The following is a 19,613-nucleotide window of genomic DNA, read 5'->3' as shown; positions in this document are numbered from 1 at the left end:
TTTATTTTCCCCTTTTCTCTGTTTTGAATGGAGGTGTCTAGTCACATACAGGTCTTAGCAAGAAAGAAAGTTCGAGAAATCCAAGCTGCCATTAAGGTACGTCTGGCTTTGCCCAGTTGCAGGGGGCTTTTCATTGCCATGGTTACAGGCTCTTCCTTTGTTTTCCTCCCCTCCCCTACCCCGCAGGTGTCTAGTCACATTCAGGTTCTTGCCAGAAGGAAATCTCGTGAGTTTCATTCCAAGCTAAAGGTATGCGCTTTTCTGCTTATGGGCTTGTTGGTTGCTGTGCGTCTGAACTTCCTGTTTCCTGTGGTGACGGAGTGAATGCCTGTTGCTCTGAATCCTTCTAACACACAACCCCCCCTGCTCAACGTTCTCTGCTTTCTAACTTCTCCTCATCTTCTCAGTCACCGCTCACACATACACTGACATGTTGCCCCTCTCTTGTTTGTTTGGATTTACCTACAGTGTTGTGCAAACGGAAGTACACCCCAAGGTTTATTTTATTTATTTATTTTAATGTCAATATGGACCTCGAAACATTGGATCTTCTCACAAGGGCTTCTTGACATAGATGACATTGCCAAACAATCCCACATTAAAGTTGTTCAGGTGAATTCATTTTTAAAATTTTGATTTAAACAAAAAAAAAAAAAAAGAAAAGAACTAGTCTTTTAGATAAAAGAAATCTCACACCGTTATCTGCTGGTTGAGAGGTATGATGGGTCAGTGACGCACTGCTGCCCTCACTGCACAAACACTGAAGTTTGAGTTTGTTCATAACTTGCATGATGTTTGTTAGGTTGATTGGTGACTTTAAATTGGCCATTGCCATTGTTAGTAATGGCGCGTCTCTCTGCGTTACCCTGTGATGGACTGGTGACCTGTCCTAGATGTACTGATGTCCACTGAGCTCCAGTCCCACCCATTCTAGTTTGGCTAAAACCAGTAAAGACAATGGATGGTTGGATATACAGGGTCAAAGTGAATTGGTCTTTCATAGAAAAAAGCTAATTTGAGCTGAATTGGCCATGTCAGGAAAAGTAAGAGGATACATTTTATGGGGTTTTGCATCATGGGGTTTGCTTTTGGGTGCTGAGATATGAACGACCTGCCCTTGATTGAAATCTAAACCACTTTTAAATAACTTCCCCCACCGTAGAGTTATTTCTGTTAAAAAAAAAAAAATATGAGGGCTCTTTCCAAATGCCTCATTAGACTCAAAGGTCTAAGGTCTGGACCCCAGGAAGAATGGGGATCCTTAAAATTAAAATGAACAAAAAATAAAATAAAAAATGTCTGGGCATTGTGACTCCACATACATCAACAGAGAAGCGATGAGCAGAGCCTGGATGTCAGGTTTCTATAAGACGGGTCCCACCGGCCACTTTCTAACCTGGTCCCAGTGTGCATGTTACCTGATGACTCACTCTTTTCAGTGTTCTGATTCAGCTAAAGTATAAGAACATTTACAAAATCAAATGTAAGAGGAATTTGTTTGACAGTGTCATTTCTGTTATGAGACAACATGTAGTTAAATGTTGGAAGGTTTCAAATGTTGAAAACACATTTCCTTGGGGGAACCTCACCATTGCACAAGTCTTGATACAGGTGCATCTCAAAAATTAGAATATCATTGGAAAGTAACAGTTTTAGTAGGTTAATTTTACCTTAACCTATACACAATAACTCTTTTTTTAATTGATTGTGATAATTACGGCTTCCAGTTAGAATAACAATAAAAACATCTGACCTTATGAAATGTATTTAGAGGTGCTGTGTTTTTTAATTATTATTATTTTCACAAATTCTAAACCAATATCATGAGGAATAAAACAAAAAAAGGTTGAAATATTTGTTCCCGTGCAGTATTTCTAAAGTATATGGAAGCTTCAGTGGTTGAATAAAATGGCCATTGTTTAGTAAGTTTTTGAGACGTGCCTGTATTTGTTCAACTTTCATGACACTTCTTTGCTTCAGGATGAGTTTCTTGTTTCTTACTGGCTGATATTTACACTGACACTGGTTTTCATGTATTTACCTTGTTTGCCGTTCAGACTTTTTGTTTATGTAATGATCTGGTAAACCCCAAAAATCAAAGTGTGCACATGTCGTGAAGCATGCTGGCATTGGCTGTTGGTGATTGGCTGAAAGCTGAAGGTCCAAGGAAGTTATTCTGCTTACATCTCCTACAAGCAGACTTTGTTAAAAAAAAAAATAATAATTTGGCATGACAAGCGTGGGGGTGGGGTGGGGGGTCTGTGTTAAAAACAAATATAAGAGGAGATTGCACATCCCACTCATTTGACATTGTAACCCAACTTTTCCCCGCTGTCAAAGGCTTAGTGGTGCACATTTGGTGGAGAATGGCCGTGAAGCTGGCTGTTTCTGAAATGCCCTCTCTGCTTTCTTGTTCTGTCTTCAATCTGTTGATAACTCCGGGCTCTCACAATGCCATGGCTGACAGTCGCTTTTGCTTCCTCTAGGTACAGATGTCGTCATTTCACAGCGTACTCCCCAGTTATTTCAGAAATAGTGAAATCTGTTAAAAATCACTGACGAAAGCTTTTCAGAGCGGCAGATTAAAATGGGAGAGGAGCATTGTGAAAGAAGTAATCTTGAATAATACTGACCTGTAATTTAAGGTACTTTATGAAGTAATGCTTGTATATCAAAGGACACTCCAACCATGTGCCATTTTCTTCTTTTCTTGGGGAGCCGACTATACGTTTCGACTTTGTCACTTTGCTCTACTCCCAGTATTCAACAGGAATTAATGACCCCCTCATTAATTTGTGTGTGTGTGCGTGTGTGCTGAGAGACAGTCAAACAGGCAGCTAGCCACATGAATGCCTGGTCTTTCAGGGGCACAGGCGGCTGCCTGAAGAAAAACAGACAGCTTTTGTATGAATCCCTGTCTTTTCTCATTTAAAGCAAATTAGAGTTCAGTGGCAAACAGGAATACAAGTGTGCCCTTCATTTTGGGGGCATCAGAACCTGCTGTTTCTGCTCTCGTTTGTGGCATTTTAGCAAAATTACAGTCATTAGTCACTACATTACTGTTCTGTTGTTTTGTCTTGAGTGATGACTACTGATCAGATTGTGAAAATTACAGAGAGCATGACTTTCGCCACAGAGACCAAAGATAATTTGTAAATACAAGTTTCATAATGCCTGGTTATGAAATGTTCATTACACATCTATGCATGTTGTAATGTGTAGCAAGTTGATTTTACCTGATGTCTGAAGACACAACTGTGATGTTTCTACATGTTCTGCTTTGACTGGATTGACGTACAGTACTCAGCACCTGAATTACAATTTTACCCTAAATCCCTGTTTTGTTTGTATTCAGGTTACAAGTATGGTAAGTATTGACTTCCTGTTTGTGCTTTTAATTCGGGCCTGCTTCGTCCCTCAGCTGCTCCTTTAGCATTTGTGTTGTAGTGGCACAATAGCTGCTGCCCTGTGTGTTCTCCATGTATTGGTCTCTGTGTGTCTCCCTTACTGTGAGCGTACTGTAGCTTGTCTCTGCTCCAACAGCATCTGTACTGCCAGCATGCTTACCTGTAGCTTCTGCCACCAGTCAGTCTGCATGGGTTTGTGAGTGTGTATGAGCTGCCCATGTGTGCACTTTGTAGAAAATGCATTATCACACAAACCAAAGTGTATTATTTACTGTGGAGTTAATGTTAACATTTTTGACTCGGAGCATTCACTATAAATGTAAAAAATAAAATAAAAATTGGTCCAAAGATGAAACAAAATCATGTTGCTCCGGATGGGAAAGACCTTTAGCTAAACTAAGTTGTGTCCTTCAACTTTTACTTGGGAAAAATATTTATTTTATTTACATGTGTTATGTAAATAAATTTGGGAAAAATGCTTCTGAAGGACTTTCTAAAAAGATGCATACCATCGGTAGCTCCAGTTTAGTGGAATTCTGTTGTCATAGTCAAGCACATACCTTAAAAAAAAGCCAACTCTGAGCAAAGCAACGCTGATGCTGCTTCTTTTAACCCACTTGCTGTTTACTGTTGTGAGAGAGGCCAGTGGTGTGTTCAGTGTGTTGTTTAGAGTCTGGTTGTTGCTACCTCTCCCTGCAACATGCCCCTCCTCTCCCCTCTGTGTGAGCGTTAAGCCTTTTGTGACTGCTGTTAAAGGACCAAGCCGTGAAGGACAAAGCCCTCCAGAGCATGGCCTCCATGTCCTCGGCTCAGATCGTCTCTGCCACGGCTATTCACAACAAGCTCGGCCTGCCAGGCATCCCTCGCCCAGCCTTCCCTGGAGCAGGGGTAAGAGCCTTGCCGGCACCCCGCTATTGATTCATCCTGTCCAGCTTCACCCAGGGCAGCAATAGGGCCAACCACACCAACACCCAGGCCAAATCACATTACACACCACAGCTTTGCACAACTGTCCCTATCAGATAAGCACATGATCAAAAGGAGTGGTAGTCAAGATAACTACATCCACTGAACATGAAGCTAAGAGCCATTTTGATCTTGTCACTAACAGCTGCTCACAATTGGATGCTCTTTGTTGTTTGTTCTTTGTTGTCTATTTATAAATCTCATTCTCTAGTTATGGCAGGGTATGATATCGACTGGTCAGCCGGGATCCTCACAAGAGTAAGTGTCAGATTCTATCAACAGCAAAAAAATTAAAAAAAAAAATCCTGAATCAAAAGAAACCCTTAGAAAGCAAAAAAATAATGTATTTAAAAAAATTTTGTGTGTTGTTTTTCGGGGCTTTTTTTTGTTTGTTTTGTTTTTGTAATAATTGTTATTTCTTCTTCCAGTATCAAGCCTTTCACCCAGCAACCCTACCCCATCCAGCCAGCAGTCACTACAGCCATTTCAAGTGAGATTCAGCCTGGTTGAAGAGTGTATTGTTTGAATATGAAAAATAAACATTTCCTCTCTAAATTCCTGTTATTTTTCATATCTGCCCCCCCACCCCACCCCCAAATTTTTTTTTTAGTATTTTTATAGTCCACTTGTTCATTTTATTACATCCGTTGAGCTAAAAGACATCCTTTCATGTTGTTGCCTGAATGTTCCTTGACTGGTTTATGTTATTTCAGCTAAATGCTAAAGATGTGGAACAGTATTTCATTTTGGCTGTTAAGTCAATATTGCTGTCCAACAGCTAACATTAATGTAACATATGTTGCCAGGTTGTATTTGTCATACAGAGTTCTCATAACCACAACACCTAGACCAGTTATGGCTTCTGGGAAATTCAAAAACTAGCAGGAAGAGAAATGGAGCTCTTCACCCACATGCTCGTCATGAATGTGGACGTCCAATCACAAACACATTTCTCCAACATGTCGTATGTACATAACCTGCACAGTTAGAAACGTGCAGTAATATTGGAGAAAAGCTGAGCTCAATCTTTATACATTTTGGCAGGAAACACTTTTTTTTAAATTATTATTATTATTATTATTATTGTGAACCACTCAGAGTCTTTTAACCAGCCTCCATGTTGTTTTTACATGTTTCTCATCTTCTAAAATAAACTCTATATTTTTTTAAAAAGCAACTCAACTAAAGTAAGAAGCTGTTTAATGGCTGGTCTGCATGAATTCGGTCATTGCACAAACTTAATACAGCAAGACCTTAAAAAAAGGATTGATATCGGATGAAAACATGAAAAGAGGGATAATGTTTTACTTTTTATTGTCTTGGAAGGTCTTTACACAATTATACATTTTTTAAAAAATGTATCCACATTTCAAATACAATTTATTGATGAGGCAAGAATTTAAAAAAAAACAAAAAAAAAAACAGCCTCACCAGAATGTGTGGCACTCACCGTGATTCCATTCAAACATTTTCCTCCAACAATTTCACTAATCCATTGTTAATGGATTTTATTGATTCGCTGTTGTCGTACCTCATTGTGGCACACATACAGGCTGATATGTCCCTGGTGGAATCAGACCCTCTCATCTTTCACGTAATCCATTCAATACATTTCAGAACCTCCTTAGTTGTTTCTTCTATTCCTTTAAAGATGTTGTGGCACAGATCCACTGACTGAAAGAGATCTGCTGAGAGTAAGCAGGGGCAAAGCAGGCAGGTTTTGATGCGTTGGACCTGCAGCTCTCCCTGATGTCTGCACTGCTCCTGGGAGAGAGCAGGAGAAAAGATTTCAAGATCTGGAACCAGTTACAGAAGCTCTATTTTCCATCGATTTTACGTCATTGAATACAATTAACTGTTTGCTCCAGTATCAGTCAAACGGGACAGTTGAGTCAACTGTAGACTGTTGTGGTATTCAAGTTTTCATTTTTCTTTTTAAAATAGATTAAAGAAATAAGATTTATTTGTGTAAAGTTTTCAATACATTATCATATACATCAAGCAGACAGTATTATGTTCATACAGTTTATTAAATAATTGTGCTGTTGCCAGTTAACATTCATTTCAACATAAAGAAATCTGAATTTTTAACATTGTCCCCACAAGCGCTGAAACGATTTGACGAATGTAATGAAGGGTTCCAGATTGAACACGCTGAGGCTGTGCTGTAAATCAGCCCACTGAGAGGATGATTCTGTTCCTGCAGGTTACGAGCCCACAGCAGCTCCCGCGCCCACGGCACCAGCATGGCAAGGCCGCTCCATTGGCACATCTAAACTCCGACTGGTGGAGTTCTCCGCCTTCCTAGAGCAGCAGAGAGACCAAGACTCGGTGAGCAGAGCGTTACACCAAAACATGAAAAATCCCGGTCTCGGTGTTCATTCCCACCTCTTATCATCCCGTCCTTCCCTCCATGGATACACTGGGACATTTTCCCAGGCAGACAGCTGAGAGGAGGCCAAACCAAGCTGAGAGGAGTGTAGTCTGGCCTGTAGCAACAAATGACATGGAAACCTGCAGAGATATTGATTCATCAGTTCCTTAAAAGGCATGCTAAACCTATTTTTATGCTCCAATGCTCAGCAAGACAATACACAGCCACACAAAATGTGAACTCGCTTATATTTCCTGTTTGCTTTAGCATATAAATGTTTATCCACATTATCCCGTGCAGTTTTGGGATTGATATCGCATGACAACGGCCATTAATCTTACATGCAGCTAAATGCTTGAAATTGTTGCATTTGCCCCGAAGGCTGCATGTTAGTCTGGCTGCTCTGTGAGCTTTTTAACCAGAGTGCAGCTCCACACGACAGCGGTTAATATGGTCACAACAAGGACAACAACAATCCGAAGAGAAAATGTTATTCTCTGAGCGTGCCGCTTCCATTCATCATATTGTGTGTATCTAAGATATCGGGTTTTAAACAAAGTAACTGGTATACTGGGCATAAGTGAATGTTGTTTAAGGTTGACGAAGGATTTTATTTCTCAAGTGTTAAATATGCCTGACTATGTGCAATGTGGTTGTTGTTGTTTTTTTTTTTGTGATAGCCATGATTTGTTGAGATTTGCAAAACAAATTAAATTTTTAAAGGGACTCTCTGGTTTAAAAGAGAAGTCTGTCAAAATCTGTAAAATGCAAATATAACACTTCTATTATATATTGACACTTAAGTATGATTCCTTATGTATTTCATTTTAAAAATGCACACTACCAAAAGTTCACTAACCATAAGAACTGATAAAAAAAATTAATGTTTTTGTTTGTAATGAAATGGTTTCATCAAAATGCATTGCATCTCCGAAAGGCTCTGAAGTTTAGTGGAAGCAGTCTAGTATTTCTAGCTTTGCTTAATACAAACTAGAGGATCAGTTCATTTTTGCTTTAGTGAAGCAGAATGTTAATACCTAATTTACACATCCTAAAGTGGAGAAGTTGTTTAAAACCACTCAGAGATTAATAAAAAGCAGTGTTGCAAAGGGTAATTTCTCATCATCATTGTTATGTTGTCAGTCCAATCCAGGCTACGACTTGTTGAATGTGATGGTTATTTGTCAGAAATGGCTTGTTTTCCTCCAGTGATCCTGTCTGTGATGAATTACTGGATATTGAAGTGCAATTTTGTTGTAGACAATTTCTATTTAAATTTAGGCAGGCTACCGTTGTTGAAATCAGCCTCGACCGTCTTGAATCGGACTTTTTTTTTCAGGAAATGCGAAAGCACAACTCTAATGTTCTGGCTTTTTGTTGTTGTTGTTGTTGTTGTTCTATTTAGTACAACAAGCACCTATTTGTACACATCGGACAGACAAATCACTCCTACAGCGACGCCCTGCTGGAGTCCGTGGACATTCGTCAGATTTATGACAAGTTTCCAGAGAAGAAAGGAGGACTGAAGGAGCTGTACGGGAAAGGACCACAGAATTCCTTCTTCCTTATAAAATTCTGGGTGAGTGTAATTTATCAGCCATGCTGACATGCAGCCGATAAAATCTGCACATGTTGCGGCTTGATTATGTTTTATATACATCAGTCCTCATGTCGCTGTAAGGATTTGCTCGCTGTGGTGTGCTCGGTGGCTGAATCCTGTTTTGCTCCAGCCGGCTCAGGTTCGTGTTTAGTGATTGAGCGTAATCAGTCCGCACGGAGAAGATTGCTCTCTTAATGTTTGCAGAATGCACTCTGCTATATTTGGACTTGCATAGCAGGAGAGCCTTTGATCAAAGCACTCGCTAATTCAGCGTAATATCTCTAAACAATGGGGTGACCTGGTTGCACTCCTAATGGCTGTTTAAACATCGCATGTATTTCCTCCCCGATGCAAAATGCTAACTAGCGGCAGCCAACAAAGTAGGACCCAGTGCACTTGGACCAAGTCCTCTCAAATTCCTTTTGAAGTGACCGACGAATCTAAATTTCAAATGAAAGACAGAATCTGCACAATAATGAATGTATAACTGCTTTGCTTAATGAAGGAGGAGAATGTTGTAGGAGGATGTCTCCTCTTTTTGTGTCGGTAATGAACAGGATGTTCAGGGCATGGAGAGGCTGCCCTCCAGGAGCAGACTCGTTCAACCTTGTAAATCAGTCTTTTAACGTAACTTCATTTAATCCTCTTTCCAGTCTTGTTTCGGGAATGAGCACATTAACATGCGTTTTCAATATGTGGCTGAAACCTTTTTTTTTTTTATTTGATGCGCGGATAATCTCAACAGCTCCGTGATCAGATAGACTTTAGGTCCTGTTTACGCCCCGTACATTGAGAGCGTAGTGCGGTTCCAGCCGTACAGGTGCGTCTTAGAAAAAATACTGGTAAAACAATGACCTTTATTTTCTAATTATTGTCATTAATTAATCTTTCAACATTTTAAGATGACAGGTTTTAATTTGCGTGAGATACAAGCTAAACGACGAAACAAGCTCTGCTTGAACTACTTCAGTTTGTGTACAAAAATAGGAAATCAATTCTGCGGAAAAATGAACCTTTCCATTGTATTCCGATTTTTCTAAATGCAAAACCAACATGTTTCACTCTTTTGATGCTAATAAGACAACCGCTAGTTATATTTAAAGAGGTAATCATTTACATATTTTGTAGTGACAGTCGTATTAGTCTGCACACAATGACACGGTGCTTTAAACATTCACATTCTGGGGCCAAAACAAAAACGTAGCGTCTCATGTCGACAATGTCCGCCGGGGGCCTGGTGAAAATCTAGTGTTAAGTATTGACCTGTGTATTGGTCAAGGCAAAAAAAAAAGTGAAACCTTGAACAAAACAATCAACACGTGAACCAAAAGTCACAAGTCCAAATGATCATCATCATCATCAGACGTGATTTTATTTATTTATTTATTTTTTTGTCTTTGTGTTGACATAGTTTCACTACTTTCATCTAAACTGCATTGGACTTCAGTCCTATACATCGCACGCTACTGCCCGAAAAGAAAAAAAACGAGATATTTATTTAAAAAAAACACACTCGGTAGGACGTACCAGTCTTTTGCCCGTGTGTTTAGTGCAAGCACTGCTTTTCACACCTTTTTCTTTTTCTTTTCTTTTTTTCATAGTTTTATGCAAATGTATCAATTTGGTGCACTCACTGGGAAAAGGAGATCCTGTGTGAAAAAGGAGCCACACATGATGGTGTTGACGCTGTTATAAGAAACACTGCAAGAGTCACACTCATCTCGATAATTAGCACTTTTATTCTCATAGTCCTATATTTGCCCTCGTGTGGAGTTCAGAAGAGAGCACAGAGAGCTGCACACGTTACCAAATATGGTCTCTAAATGTTTTTCTTGGGGGGGGGGTTTAAACCCCTGAAATGCATCGTTTTATATATTTCCCTTCGGAAAAGATATCCCAATGGCCAGCAATTACTAAAAACTTTTACCTGCAACAAATGTAACACGTCTGAAATTAAGCATTCTAACTACTGCATCAAATTTAATGATATAAGATTATCAAAAACCCTCTTCAGTGAACGTGACTTGCAGAAAGAGCTGCAGGTGTGCATTGTGTTGCAGGCTGGTCATTATATGAGGACCTCCAGTTTTAAACGGGCTAATTTTTCCTGTCTTGTAAAAAAAATGTTTTCACGGTTCCTTTGAGAGAGAAAATCATGTCCGTCCAACTCAAGGTTCCCTGGATTTGAGCTGTCGTCCAAGTCCAATGCCATCCAGTTTCTCCACTTGACAAACATTTCAAAATGTAAAAATGTGATATTTTTTACACACTTGAGCTGTAATTATTTTTATTAGACTCCGCATAGAAAAGCCTGCATGCTCTTGTGCTATTATGAGGATTACATATTAAGATAATACTTTAATTAACCCTGTTTGTCCCTCAACGGAAAACTTTGCATGCAGATTCTTTTACATTTCTCAAAATATAGAATAAAATTCATAAGATCGGAGTCTTTGCCTGTGTTGAACCGGAGGTCCTAATTATTCCCATCAAAACTTTTAAAATGTTTGAATTCATTTTAGGTATGAGTAATAACTGAATATTGCCAAATGAAGTATTACCTTTTCAGGGATAATTATAATAAGTACCTTCAGGACTCTATCAGTAAATGGTACTTTGTTCCCCTGTGGTTCAGGCTGACTTGAACTGCAACATCCAGGACGATGGCGGTTCTTTCTACGGAGTGACCAGTCAGTACGAGAGCTCGGAGAACATGACCATCACGTGCTCCACAAAGGTTTGCTCCTTTGGCAAGCAGGTGGTGGAGAAAGTTGAGGTATGGGATCAAACCTTCGCCCTTGGAAACGGTGACGGGTGGATTTTGAATCATATCGATGATTTACACTTTGATGATTTCATTGATCGATTCATTTCTTCTTCTTTTCTTTTTTTCCCCCCCTTCCTCAGACTGAATACGCGCGGTTTGAAAACGGACGATTTGTCTACCGGATAAGTCGGTCCCCCATGTGTGAATACATGATCAACTTCATCCATAAGCTAAAGCACCTGCCTGAGAAGTACATGATGAACAGCGTGCTGGAGAACTTCACAATCTTATTGGTAATAACCTCACTGACCTGAGTGACCTGCATGCCTCTCCGGGACTCTTTTCTTCTCCTCTTGTTGGCGGCTCGAGCTTGGCCTCCTGCTTTGAGATGAGTTCCTCTCGCTGGGCTCGCATTCCTCTCATTCCTCGGGGGATGAGACGCAGTGTGAGGAGCCTCATTATCTCCAGGGGGAAAAGGGGAGGGTAAGGGTGAGCAGGGACCCGTTATGAGTCGTCACATGAGGTCATCAAGGGATATTCACCATTACTGAGGGAACGGAAAGAAATAAGCAGAGATGCAGAGACACACACACACACACACACAAATTTGCATCGCCAGGCTGAGCTCCTCACACTCATTTTATAAGTCCTGAAAACTCATGAAGTATTTCCCAAATCTAGGAACTGTCGGGCTTTCAGAGAAGATGATAGATGAAGAAGTGCTTCCCGACCACTTCTTAAAGGCATGTAAGAAGCATAAAGCCTGCAGGAGGAACCAGAAACATGTTTCCATTAGCAATCGTTCATGACCTCTGATGCTTTTTTTTTTTGCCCTCTCTTACTTGTTGCTGAATAAAAGTGACACATTCCTCCGGTTGCATTGCCATTGTCCGGCAGGTAATTCGCTACAAGCTTATCCACAATAACGTCATGATATGGCTGTGGAAGCATTTTTCTTGCTCATTTTCTTTGTCCAGCAACTATGTTGAATAACGTTTTAAAAGGCAAATTGTATAAAGTATCTTGAACCATTCAGTAACTTCCTTTTTTCTTTTTTTTTCTTTTTTTTTTTACTCTTCATTGTTCCAAGTATTTTCTCACATATTTACATCGATACTGTCGGATGGTAAATCCTACTTAATGGTTTTACCTTCTCAGCTGAATAGTTATTTGAAATTTTGCTCCCGAGCTTAAACATGAACACGGAAAAACAAATCCTAACAAGGTATGACACCTTTTCATCTCTCATACAAACGAGAATAACGGCTGTTTCTCTTTCTTTCACACAAACGTACAATAAGCTGACTGAGACAGTGTTCCATTTCTTCAAAACGGTATTCTTCCTAATGAGGCCACAGATAATACAAATTCTTCCAAATAAAACATAAAAAAAATAGTAACTCTCAAAACTCCACATTTCAAATCTACTCACATTAGAAATGTTTGTACTAAATGTTAGTATGAAACACACCCGTCACCACACGCCGTCAAACAATATAGCAGAAAAACCTGAGATCAGTAAATCATAAATGCTGAGTATTGCTAGCAGTATTGCAGTGATCTGAATATTAAGAAATTATGACATTCATGTATTTAATATTTTTGCCTTTTAAGTTTTGTACAGTTTTGATCATTCTAATTTGATCATTTAAATTTTTTGATTTTCAAAACAAAAAAAAGAAAGTGACGTTCCTCTACCCACCACTAGAGGGAGCCTGTGTAAACCCCCCCCCCCCCCCCCCCCCCCCCCCACCTTATTTGAGTGTTGTGTGTTTTGTCCTGCAGGTGGTGACGAACAGGGACACCCAGGAGACGTTGCTATGTATGGCGTGTGTGTTCGAAGTTTCAAACAGCGAGCACGGCGCCCAGCATCACATCTACAGACTCATAAAGGAATGAAACCGTCTCTGAAACCGTCTCTCCCACCCTCCTCCCCTCCCCTCCTTTTCATAGACTTACCAACCTCAACTACAAGTGGCAGTGCCTCTACATGACAAGTCATACCTACAATTCTTTTTTTTTTTTCTTTTTTTTTTTTTTCTCCAGTTTTTTTGGTCAAGATATCGGGTGAAGTGAGTCGTTCTGAATCTGTTTTAATATAAGTGTTTGTTGTTTGACTGCAGCTGTGGATTGCGGTACAGTTGTTTTGTGTTTAAATATGAGGATTTTCCTTTTTAATGCGTTGCGTCGGTCTCCGTTGGGTATAAATGTGGCCGTTCTTAAAGAATTTACTCGATTTATTTGGTAAATAGAAATGTACTTGTTGTCTTCTGCTACGTTAACAAAAAAAGGATGCGGGCCTTTTTTTTTTTTTTTTTTTTCTTCTTCTTCCCCATCAGCAGCCTGATGTGGTCCGTGTGTGATACGTTCTGAGGGTGTTTTGTGCGTCTGTACTTCATAATTTGTGAGCATACATACTGTAGATTTACAGACATGCACCCACAGCCAATAGACTGTCCAAAGAAAACAAAAAAAAAACTCACAACACTATATATTGACACAGTAGCTGAGAGCGGGCGCTCGTGGCTCTCTGCCGGATTTCCCGAGAAGTGAAAAGGAGCAGACCAGTGGGCTTTCAGAGGAATTTATTTATCAATGTAGAAGCACTCCGAGTCTTAGACACTACAGAATGAAAGCACTGTGAAAACACGACCAAACGTCTCGCCTGCGTCTGCTTCATGAGTGTAGGACGTTTCACCGCCTGCTAAGCATTTCTGTGCCGCCAACGCGACTTTTTTTGGGTCCGCGACGACCACCGGGACAATTTGTAGGTTTTCAGACGGGTGAAAGTTCTGCTGGAAAAAAAAAGAAAAGTAAAAAGAAATCACTCTCATCGGACTCCCGTCTGGTCCAGAAGCACTTTGTTCTCCTGTTCTGTGCTTGCCTTAGTGATGCTTAACTTCTGTTCTGTGGTTTTTAAAAAAAACATTTCAGATTATCGTGACACTACAAATAACTTAGCGTGGCTTGACTTCTTCAGTATATACCCCCCTCCCCCCACCCCCCAACTGGAAAAGAAAACTGACAGTATATTCCCCCCCCCCCCCCCCTCTGGGACGACAGTGCGACGACTCCAAGCCAGAGTGTTGCTGCCTTCACGGTCACACTGTGCTCACGTGTTTCTGTGGCCTACGCCGATCCCGAGCCTTAAACGAGTCAAAGCTGTGCGTGAGCTCCAAAAGACGCCACGAAAACTGTGATCTCTCCATGTGTTTGCATTGTGTGAGAACAAATCATCATACAGTCTGCCAAAGCGTAAGTGTACAGTGCCTTAGAAGATATCCTGACATTACCCCCTTTTGCGTTCTCTGAAATTTGAATCAGTTCTGTGGAAGAACGAGACAGAAGCGACACTTTCCCCCCCATGTATTGCTCGGGCGTTGTATCCTAGAAATTGTTCTCTAAAATTGGTACACTCCTGGAAATCTGACTTTTGTTGATGTTTTTTTTTTTTTCCTTTTTTAAGAGGCAGTACACTTATGTTAAGAAACAAATTTAAGCTCAGAAACTGGTCATTTTTCCTCCAACACTGTAAAATGTTCCTCAAATATCTGCTTTTTTTTTTTTTTTTTTTGTACGAACCTCCTCTTAACACTGAATGACTGCCTTTCCTATCACAGAAGAACCAAAAATACAGAGATACAGTCAGTTGTTTGTCCTGCATGGTAGCAAGGAAGTGCCTTTGGTTTAAGATTTCCAGCTTCAAAACAGTGAAACACAAAAATTAAGACAATTTAATGTTAGACCAAAAACAAACAAACAAACAAAAAAAAAAAAAAAAAAAAAAAAGACTCATGAGTGAAACCAATCACCACATTGCCTTTTCAAGGACTGCCATGACAGCAGGGGAAGAAGAGTTACTGGTTGGATAAATGAAATATATTCATTTTATTACACTATTCACAAGTTATGTATTTTAAAAAAATAAAAGAAGAAAAAAAAAACAACCACCTTTGAACTTTGAAGTCAAAGACTTTTTCCTGATATTGTTCAGCTGCTGGCTGCGTGCAGGACGTCAATCTGAAAACACACTGAGGCCGTCGGCTTCGCGCACACTTGCAGGTTCAAGTGAGTTTTAAAAAGAAGAGGTTCTCCCGAAGCATTGTGGGTTTTTTCTCTTTCTCACAGCCACACGTGTGTTGAGAAACCACAGTAGTCGTCAGACTTTCACAAAATCACCTTGAATGATGCTGCGACGCCGCTGACAGGGCACAGCAGACACACTTCTCTTTTTTTTTTTTCTTCTTCTTTTTAAAAAAAAATCATTTATGAAGCTTCTTTAACATTCGTAAAATAGTTAACACTACAGTACAAACTCTAAAATCCAATGTAGTACGTGGCTGAAACTTAAAGGTTAGTTAATCTTTTTTTTCTCTCTCTCTCTCCCCCCCCCCCCCTCCCACAAATGCGATTGTGGGTCAAGGCTGATACTTCTACTGTGAGGACAAAATCTTTCAATCATCCAGAGTATTTTAATCAAAGAAGCTCTACTTAATGGCAGACAACATCTCTGGTGGATTCGGATAACGTTGAATCAGTCAGTATTCTCCCACAGTCCTGTGGACACGGTGGAGTTTGAATAGGCTTCTTTTTTTTCTTCTTCTTCTTCTTCTTCTTCTTCTTCATTTGTTTACCCTGTGTATCTGTTCACATTTATTGATTACGTAGTGGGATGTTTTCTTCTTGTACGTGTATACAGTCGTACTTGGTTTCGTGATGACATTGTCTGTATATTGCAAGCCCGACGAGATGGTGATGCTGTTACTGCTGCACTGCTGGTACAATTCTAACATTTGAACACTAAAACAGCAGGACTGCTGCCTGAGATGGCACGGAGGTCTGGTGAACCACACACACACACGCACACACACACACACACACACACACGCACACACACTAGAGGAATCATGCTACAAACATATCAGCAGTTTAGCCCTTGTTAATTGTATTTTTTTAAAGAGTAGGTACTGGTACCTTTCTGTTTTATGACCATTTCAGATGGTGGCTTTAAAGTGATTCTTATAGCTCACATATAGCTGTCATACACACATACGAGTTACTGTGTGCAAATGTATTTTTTCCTCCTCCGTTTCTTTATTTTGTAAAAAGGTGCTTTGTATAAAATGATATCTTAGCTTTTCTTGGTACAGTTGTGTGATATCTTTCCATATTCATGACAGTAAAGTGTTGGAGCGAAGGAGAGAAAAGAAGCTCTGCTACGTTTTTTGTGTTCTGCATATGGTCTTGTCTTTGCTCCGTAACATTATGATGCCTTCTTGACGACAGTAGATATTTTGTAGCTTTCTAGATACTTTGTATGTATGCAATATTGAAGTTAAATAAATTAAAAAAGAAAAATCCCTCTTTTTTATTTATTTATTTTTGTTATTGTCTCTGGTGTAAAAAATGTTTGCTGAGTCAGGAGCTGCTGCTTTATTTTTCAGGCACATTAAATGGAGGCTTGTGGGAGGCTGAACGTTTTCAATGCATCAACTTCAGATCAACAGCAGATGGAGCCGGTCGCTTTGTCTCTAACTACCCGTGTCCCCATTTCACATGTGAGCCAACATGAGTTGGTGTATGCTGTTGTAGTAACAGAAACCACCGCCCGAGGGCGACATTTTGCCATTTCGGGGCAAGTGTGTTAAACAGCATAGACACGTTGATGGGTGATTCCTTTTTGGGTCCTGATGGAATTTGAATGTCATAGCTTCTCAAACAATACTCCATTTTAAAGGAATGTGCATATTTGTGGGTAAAGATAAAGATCCAGTATGCAATCTCATGCCTCCTCTACTGTTACACCAACCCTTACTCCTTCCATGAGAAAGTATGCCAAACTGGTATATTTACAAGTAAAGTCCAGGTAAACTCTGGCAGTCGGTGCATTTGCACCATTCGTGTTAAAATCAAAGATCCGGCAGAGACAAATCATCTCAACTGCAGATTTTTTGAACCAAAACTTTGTTTTAACATTATTTTTTTCCCTGAATTCTCAAATTGATCGAAGACTCATAGTCTGAAGCTGCTTTCATTTTATTTGACGATGACGATGTTCACATAGAATCTTTGTTATCGATGTCCTGCAGTGATGCAATGATAATACTAATAATTCTTAAGGTCACTTTTAAAATGCTCCACACTTAGAGGACCAACTCAAACATGTCATGCAAGTATGTTTGGACATACTAGTTAATGATAATAGTTGGTGTTTTTTTTTTTTTACAAACATCCTGCTCTAACAGGGTCACACGTGTGCTGCGACGAGCTGAATGCAGAGAAAAGAAGAAAATATTGAACTCCCTTTTCAAACGAAGTTTTGATGAATGCAACTGGCGATATGAAAGTGTTTCTTTGTGGACACATATTGTCCAACGTCATTGTCAAACCGACAAAGCCAGTGTTTTATGTCTATTAACAGCATTTTATTTCCTTTCTCTCCCTTTGTAATCATGGCTCCCGAGTTCAAGATTCACCAAGGCTGAAGTCTGAAAGCATCCGCAGCAGGATTACCACAATGAATTAATGGCTAAAAGGGTCCAAATAGTGGCATAAAGTAAAGCCACATATCTGTGCGTGCTCACTTGTGTCAATAAAAGCAAAGTGACCCTGAGTATTCAGATCACTGTTGTGTGATTCATTAGGAAGGGAGGACACCGCCGCTCCACTTACATGTGACTGAAGGCCTGAAGTGCTTGTTTGTACGCCTCTGACATCCTTCAACTATTTGTTATAACTTGAATACGATTCACCATCTATATTTCATTATTTTCCGAGCTTGAACTTTTCGAATAGATTTTGAAAACCTCATTCACTGATGGAGTACAGAAATTAAAGAGCGTAATTCAACCTAAAAAAAAAAAAAAAAGCCTCACAGAGACCGAAAGATCAAGTTAAATCAGGTGTCGTGGTGTTAATTGAATTCATCGTAAACCTGTAAGACTTTATAAACAGGAAAAAGAAAAGGAGCAGGAATCGGATTCTTCAAAACATTTCAGAATTTTTGTACCCATTATGTTAAATTGCACCTGCATATATAAGTATTCTGTCACATTTTATTTCACAGACACAAGAGAAGAAGTCTGTGGGTTTGAATCCCACACTGGACAGGCCACTGCTGAGCAGGACCCTCGACACCGGTCAACTCCCGGAGAGACACCCTGTGACGGTCCATTGCTTCTAGCATAACTATGGATAGAATAGGTTCAATGTGAGAAAAGGAGATTTATAATTAAAAAGAATGCTTTCTACTGTTTTATTCCACAATGGCTTTTTGAGCGGTGGAACTGGTCCCAGCCTATATATACTTCCAGTCAAAACTCTGGACACACCTTCTCATTCAATGCCACTTGAAATGGTTTTTACTTCACAGCTGAGCCTCATTAGGGTTGATTTTTTGGGAATTCTGTGGCTTCTTAATGGGTTTGGGACCATCGGTTTTGTCGTGCAGAAGTCAGGTTGGTAAACAGGAGACAGACGGATTTCATAACTGTTTGATTCTTGACAAAATATGAAGTCTATCGGTTAAGTAAAGAAAAACGACAGCCCATCAGTATTACTACGAAACTGGATCACATAACGACCGCCCCGGGAAAGGAAGACACCTCTCCTGCTGAAGATAAGTTCATCAGAAATCACACATTAACATCACCTCATATTAGAGCCCAGATAAATGAAACACAGAGTTCTAGTAGCAGACCCATCTCTACATCAACTGCTCAGAGACTGGTCAGGCCTTTATGGTCAAAGAGCTGCTGGGAAACCACTACTAAGGAAAAGCTGTTGGGGATTTATTCAAAACTGATGGCACACTGAACCAGCACGGCTACCGCAGCGTCCTGCAGCGACGTGCCATCCCATTGGGTTTGCGTTTAGTAGGACTATCACTTCTTCAGATGACAACCTCATGACGCTCATCCAGAGAGCGCCATGACAGTGCAAAGCAAAGTAAAGGTTGGCTTATTATTATATTACTTGTTATTTCACAATTGTTTGTTGACTAAATAATTCCATCTTTGTTCATCCAAAGTTTGGAAACCTTCGAGTGAGAAGCTACAATATAAATAATTAAGAAAATAAAGCAAAAACATTGACAATATAATCAAAACTGAACACACACACGCACACACACACACACACACACACACACACACACACACACACACACACACACACACACACACACACACACACACACACACGCGGACTTGTTTTGCGGGATTGTCCCGGTGGTCATGTGACCAAAGCAAAGGCGTCTCAGGACGCAGTGAGTGTTTCCCTGACTGGGCTCCAGCCAGATGAAATCCACCAGAGGACTCGTGGGAAGCTCGAGCCAGATGCGACTGGGACGCAGCCCGCGCACACACACGCACCAAAGTGTGTAAAGCAACGCTGCGCTTTTCTTTTCTTTTTTTCCCAAGACATGCGGATATAAATTTCTTTAAGGAATACTTTTTCTTCATTTTCTTTTAAAGAAGTAGAGTTTATCAGTAAGCCACA

At 40.0% G+C, this 19,613-nt stretch overlaps 1 protein-coding gene across 1 annotated transcript in view; it reads left to right on the top strand.

The window, feature by feature from the left end:
• tead1b (TEA domain family member 1b) overlaps window positions 1-13,047 on the top strand; it is a 33,283-nt gene extending 20,236 nt beyond the window's left edge. Inside the window, exons 3-11 of the mRNA XM_080458833.1 lie at window positions 187-249; window positions 4,164-4,295; window positions 4,585-4,631; window positions 4,802-4,863; window positions 6,580-6,704; window positions 8,153-8,326; window positions 10,983-11,123; window positions 11,255-11,407; window positions 12,900-13,047. Of these exons, the coding sequence (XP_080314959.1) occupies window positions 187-249; window positions 4,164-4,295; window positions 4,585-4,631; window positions 4,802-4,863; window positions 6,580-6,704; window positions 8,153-8,326; window positions 10,983-11,123; window positions 11,255-11,407; window positions 12,900-13,013 (1,011 nt within the window). The 3' untranslated portion in view covers window positions 13,014-13,047. The remainder of the gene's footprint in view (window positions 1-186; window positions 250-4,163; window positions 4,296-4,584; window positions 4,632-4,801; window positions 4,864-6,579; window positions 6,705-8,152; window positions 8,327-10,982; window positions 11,124-11,254; window positions 11,408-12,899) is intronic.
• Window positions 13,048-19,613: the final 6,566 nt, after the last annotated feature.

Source organism: Lipophrys pholis, assembly GCF_963383615.2.
Source record: "Lipophrys pholis genome assembly, chromosome: 2".
NCBI lineage: Eukaryota > Metazoa > Chordata > Actinopteri > Blenniiformes > Blenniidae > Lipophrys > Lipophrys pholis.
This window is presented reverse-complemented; position numbering and strand designations above follow the sequence as displayed.